Source organism: Myzus persicae, unplaced genomic scaffold (genome assembly GCF_001856785.1).
Source record: "Myzus persicae strain clone G006 unplaced genomic scaffold, MPER_G0061.0, whole genome shotgun sequence".
Taxonomy (NCBI): domain Eukaryota; kingdom Metazoa; phylum Arthropoda; class Insecta; order Hemiptera; family Aphididae; genus Myzus; species Myzus persicae.
The window spans coordinates 1-5,844 of NW_019101760.1; the positions used below are offsets into that span (position 1 = coordinate 1).

The 5,844-nt window shown below is 31.7% G+C and overlaps 2 protein-coding genes across 2 annotated transcripts; both read left to right on the forward strand.

The window, feature by feature from the left end:
• Window positions 1-102: 102 nt before the first annotated feature.
• Window positions 103-1,563, forward strand: LOC111030330. Its single transcript, XM_022309764.1, has 2 exons — window positions 103-124; window positions 728-1,563. Exons 1-2 carry the CDS (start codon window positions 103-105, stop codon window positions 1,561-1,563), a joined length of 858 nt encoding a protein of 285 aa, XP_022165456.1.
• A 2,290-nt stretch (window positions 1,564-3,853) lies between these two features.
• LOC111030331 (protein ANTAGONIST OF LIKE HETEROCHROMATIN PROTEIN 1-like) lies at window positions 3,854-5,825 on the forward strand (the record flags this gene model as incomplete). The annotated part of the gene is made up of 2 exons (XM_022309766.1): window positions 3,854-4,161; window positions 5,420-5,825. Coding segments are annotated over exons 1-2 (655 nt in total), but the record flags the coding sequence as incomplete, so codon positions are not given.
• Between the last annotated feature and the right edge of the window lie 19 nt (window positions 5,826-5,844).

Below are 5,844 nucleotides of genomic sequence, written 5' to 3' on the forward strand. Positions count from 1 at the left end.
TATAAAAAAATTTTGGAGGCAAAACCATATAAAAATTTAACTGTAGAAAAAGTGGAATGTAGGAATCATCTTTTACGAAATCTTTGTAATAAATTAAAAGATATGACTGTGAAAGCACAATCAGGTAAGCTTGAATTTCGCAAAATGTTGAGTGGTAATATACTTAGAATTCGTCGGGGTATCGTATCTGCTATAATGTATCGTAAGACGAATGGTCATTCTGTTGCAGAGCTTAGACAAGATATAATGAATAGTATCAATCATGTTTTTGGGCATCATGAAGAGTGTGCTTCATATTTTTGTGTCAAAAATAAAACAGACACTGCAGATTAAATAGAAAAAATCAAATCGACGGATCAAGAGTTTTATGCCAATGTAATGAGACATATTAGAAACTTGGCAAGACACAGTGGTAGTTTGTTACAAGATGTGGACAGCAATATAGTAGAGTCATACAATGCTATCATTGCAAAAGTAATCGGTGGAAAACGTATAAACTTTGCAATGAATCGTTCTTATTCTGGCCGATGCATGCTAGCAGCCGTAACCAAAAACACAAGTCGCCCGCTTTATTCTCTGCATAAGGTATTATACCATAAAAGTCCATCAAAACGAGAATTTTTAAGTGCTGTAGAATTAAAAAGAAAGAAAAAACAAAATCTTCAAAATATTGCCAGAACAAAAAATAAAAGGTTTAAAAAACAACTTTTTAAAAACATTGGTCCAGATTTATCATATGGAGAAAATGCTGTTAGACCCGATATGGATCATTTAGAATTTAATCGTCAAAAAGAAGATATTTTAAATGAAATGAAAGAAATAGCATCAAAAAGAGACGATATTCAAATACAAACTATCGAACAATATGAAAATGTACAGTGGAATGAAGTACGAAGAAAGCTTTTAACGGCTTCTAATTTCGGACGTATCATCTCTCGACGACCATATACTGGCTGTGAAAATATTGTCAAGAGTCTTTTATATAACACACAAATAATGGCAGAGTCATTAGATTATGGTCGTGAGAATGAGGTTGTTGCTAAAAGAGAACTTGAAAAAATTTTGAACAAGCCTATACGAGACTGTGGTATTTTTATAGATGCAGAGCATTTCTTTTTAGGAGCAACTCCAGATGGTTTACTGGATGACGATGGACTGGTTGAAATAAAATGTCCTTACTCTGCTGCTAATATGACTCCCGACGAAGGCATATTAAATAAAAAAATTAATTTTTGGTCTGTAAATAAAGATGGGAGTATTGGAAGTTATAAAATAAAACATAAGTACCATTATCAAGTTCAAGGACAAATGAAAATTGCACAAAAAAAGTTTTGTGTATTTGCTGTGTGGACTCCAAAAGGAATAAAAACGGAAACAATCTTTTTTGATGAACAATTTTGGGAAGAACAAATGTTTCCAAAATTACAAACATTTTTTTATGATTGTCTACTACCTGAGATCGTGGACCCAAGGTATCCAGGAAGACCAATTAGAAATCCGCAATCTATTATTGATGCTCAACAAGAGCAAAAAAAAACTAGAATCGTCGTACATAGGCCATAGAATCTATACAATAGCATTAAAATATAATGAATATTTTATTCTTGTGTAATTATTATAAAGTTGTAAATTGTTTGGTACCTATACTTATATAATATCATCAATATATCATTATAAACTTAGTATAATACTATAATATAACTAAAAAACTATTATTTTTTTCCCGTATACAGTATACATAATAAGTGCATGATTTTCTAAATGTTTTAAACGCGGAACGGCCGAAGCTACAAGTTCTCGATGGTTGTCGGTAAATATAAAAAAAAAGCCGAGTGGCTATTATTGTTATTTGTTATCATTACGTACGGAAACAATTATGAACGGGAGTTTTCCAAGAAGACATCACGTAACCGCCGCGAGCAACGTCTGACTAGTATCTACGGCTTGGTTGGGTGGGGGGAGTAGGCAGTGATATAATATTGTTGTATGTGGGTTACTACTACTAATGATCATTTACGACTAATACAACGACAAGGCTAATTGCCAAATGTATAAGAAGTTGCCTATAAAATGTTCCTTAGAATTCGGTAGTATGGAGGACCCTTAAGGGGATTGGAAGCGGCGATTTATTAAGGGGTTGTGTATAGGCAATTCCATCATTTTTATTCGCGTTTCGCTGTGTATGTGTTAGCACTTAAAGTAGTAAATTATCATTAGTGTGTGTGACTTCGTTCAGGATTACTCGTACAACGTCAATACTATGGCAAACGATCGATTGGATTTTGGGGAAAAAAATCAAAAAAGTGGGAAAGTTGATCTAAAGTAGACTTGACGAAGAATCCAAAACTGTTTTTAGATTCCTTATCGCATCAATAGATCGATTGGTACGTTGGAACCTAACCTGCACGTGTGTTAGACAGAGAAAGGAAAACGCCGCTTCCAATCCCCTTAAATCGTAGTCACTAATAAAAATAAAAGATAGTTAATTGTGAATTTAATTATTGGGTTTGACCATATTGAACAATAGATAGTATGAGCTAAGGTTTATATTTTTTCGTGGTGGTACATATGTAATTAAAACTTGTGCATAATTAATTTTACCAATTATTGCATAGTATACCGATTACTGTTTGCTTATGTAACTTACCCGGCTAGTGTCTATCTGCTTTCCACACTCATTGTTTTATACTTTATAGTTATTAATTATTATTACTTAAGTATTACTCACTACTTTTTGGCTTTCAAATTTCAAAATTTGCATATTAAATATTAATTATTGATTTTCAATTTTTCATATCATTAATTATTGGTGTTCCCTACTCAATTTACTGTTATAGCGTTATATCTAGAGTCTAATATGTAGTTTTCTTATTAGCTTAGTAATAAAATAACTCTCAAGTTTGAGTTTTGTAATGATTATACATACATTTTTGCTTGATCAGGAGTATATACATAATGTATTATATTAATTGTTGAGATATTATTTTCATTTCTAAACAAAATGGACCTACTGTTTTTTTAAATATTCAATACATTGTTATTCCATTAAATAAAATCGTCAAACATGTATTTGGTAAGTCAATATTTTCATTAATGACGTATTTGAGTATTTTTAATTAATTTAAATGATTTTTAGAAATATTATAAATTATAATTTGTAATGTTTTGATATTTTTGTTTAGAAAATATTGAATTTCAATTCCAAACATTTACCATTTGATTTAAGGAATAAATTAAAAGTACACAAATACATATAATGTACCTACAATAATAAATCATGTGACTAATTGTGTTGGGCCTGGTCCAAAGGCGCAAACCATGGGGGGCTAACTGGGCTGAGCCAGCCTAAAGTCATATTTGGCCTCCCAATTTATTAGTGCCCAGCACTCTATTCAAAATTTAATAATTTTGAAATTTGATTAGTGTACTTTTTTTTCTAGTATTCATATAATTCATATACCTATTTGCATTTATATAAAAATTAAAGATTAAAAAGTAACCATAATTAAAATAGCCAATTGGTAGATATTCAAAAATATTCGCAATTTAGAGATTTTACCATGATTTAAGGGGCTGTCACATGTGGCGATTTTATTCGCCACGACTAGTGGCAGCGACTTCTCGCCACATCAAGTCGCCGCGAGTAGGTTGTCACACACGAAGTTATACAAGATAGCGAGTAGCGAGTAGTCAGTCGCAAAAATGTCGTCAATCGCATCACGTCGTAACATTTTAAAACGAATAATTCGCCTTACGTGTGCAGAATTAGCAGAACAATTAATTGTTGATATACAAAATACGCGAAAGAGGAAGTGGGTTCGTGATTGGATTCGTAAAAGAGAACAATTTGGGGCCTCTGCCTTACTTTTGAAGGAATTGGCTGAAGAGGATCATTCTGCTTACAGAAATATTATGCGCATATCACAGACGAAGTTTGATGAACTTCTTCAGATGGTTAGCCCAGCAATTACCAAAATAAATACCCCAATGAGAAATGCAATTCCAAGTAACACAAAACTTGAAATAACACTACGTTACTTAGCGAGTGGTGACAGCCTGATGACTTTGGAGTATTTATTCAGAGTTCCTCACAATACAATATCTACGTTTTTACCTGAAGTATTGATAGCAATTTACAATACTTTGTCAACATTCATCAAGGTAAGTTAAATAATTTAATTAATTTATAATAGTTTTTAATTTATTAGTCTTCGCTATACCTAATGCATAAAAATTAAAAACGTAACAAAGAAAAACGTGATAAATAAATACTTTTACAAATCGTATATTTTCAAACGTAAAAAAACAACACACTTTTTATTGTATGTATTTATACAATATACATATTATTAAATAACTGCAACGTAATTGTGCATAAAAATCTTTTATAGAAAACAAAAAAAATTATATCGTATATTTTCAAACTTAAAAAATCAACACACTTTTTATTGTATGTATTTATACAATATACATATTATTAAATGACTACCACGTACTCGTGTATTAAAACCTTTTATAGAAAACAAAAAAAAATTATTTCTCTTATAGAATTTATATATAATTTAATTATTAGAACATATGTTTAAAATTGCTTGTTGGATCGGGTCCAGCATTGTGTTTTCTGATTGTATAGTTGACTGAAATGTATTGCACTGAGGGAGTTCTTGGTATTCTCCGGTATGAATTATGGGGGATGAATGAGATGAAGAAGAGAAAGATGTTTGACTAAGGTTTGATGATCTGCCAGATGAGGTTGGAATGGAGAATGGGTATTCAGTTTGGTTATTTTGAGAATCAATAATTTTCAGTCTTTCTTGTGTAATTAAACTTAGAATTTTTTCTTGAAGTGTTATAAAACTTCTTAATGGTAGCTGTTTAAGTTGAGCTGAAATATGCATTCCAAAACGATCGTATTCATCATCGGTTTCATTTGTCATTAATGCAATTTCATGAAGTTTGTTAACCGACTGCTCCAAGTTCGAGGACTTGTTACATTTCTTCTTCTTTTTCGGAGGAGGTAATGAGGCCATACTATCGGTATATGAAGAGGCAAGTGGCAAATTCGTGACTTGTTCAACTGGTTTTTCAGATATTACAAAAACGTTTTCATCTTCATCTGAATCATTGCACTTTTCCAAATCTTGGTTGATCAATGAAATGTCCTGTTAATAAAACATTTTAATTGATATCAAGGTATACAATGTTTTACAATATTATGATCTTAATATAGTTGTAGTGTGTTAGTATAGTATCTCTCCCTCATGATTCACCTTTCAGTGTATTTTTTGTGTGCAGTTTGAACTTTTTTATTTTAGCTACTGATAGCAATACTCCACTAACTGTTAGTTGGTTAATTACAAATTAATTATACAATAATTACAAGAAACATTTTTATAAGTAGTTTCACAAATGTGTTTAGGTTCCTGATACTATAGAAGAGTGGCGATCTATCCAGAAATCATTTGAAACAAAGTGGAACTTTCCCAATTGCTGTGGGGCTCTTGATGGAAAGCATATTGCCATCATTCGCCCTCCAAACAGTACATCCACATTTTACAATTACAAGGGATTCTACAGTATCGTTTTGTTTGCAATGGTAGATGCCGATTACTGCTTCAGATACATCGATGTAGGAAGTGATGGAAGAGCTTCAGATAGTACAATATTCAAAGTTTCTACTTTGAATATTGCACTTGAAAAAAATTTGCTCAATTGGCAGGAGGGTGGTCTTTGTGTAGGAGATGATGCTTTCCCACTTCGAACAAACATATTGAAGCCTTTTAGTCACAGACATTTGTCATTGGAAGAAAAAATTTTTAATTATCGCTTGTCTAGAGCTCGGCG

Excerpts from the sequence above, each read along its gene's own strand:
- LOC111030330 (XM_022309764.1), top strand. The coding sequence starts at position 103 with ATGACTGTGAAAGCACAATCAG. Across the intron at positions 125-727 it reads GACTGTGAAAGCACAATCAG|ATTTATCATATGGAGAAAAT; the intron begins GTAAGCTTGAAT and ends ACATTGGTCCAG.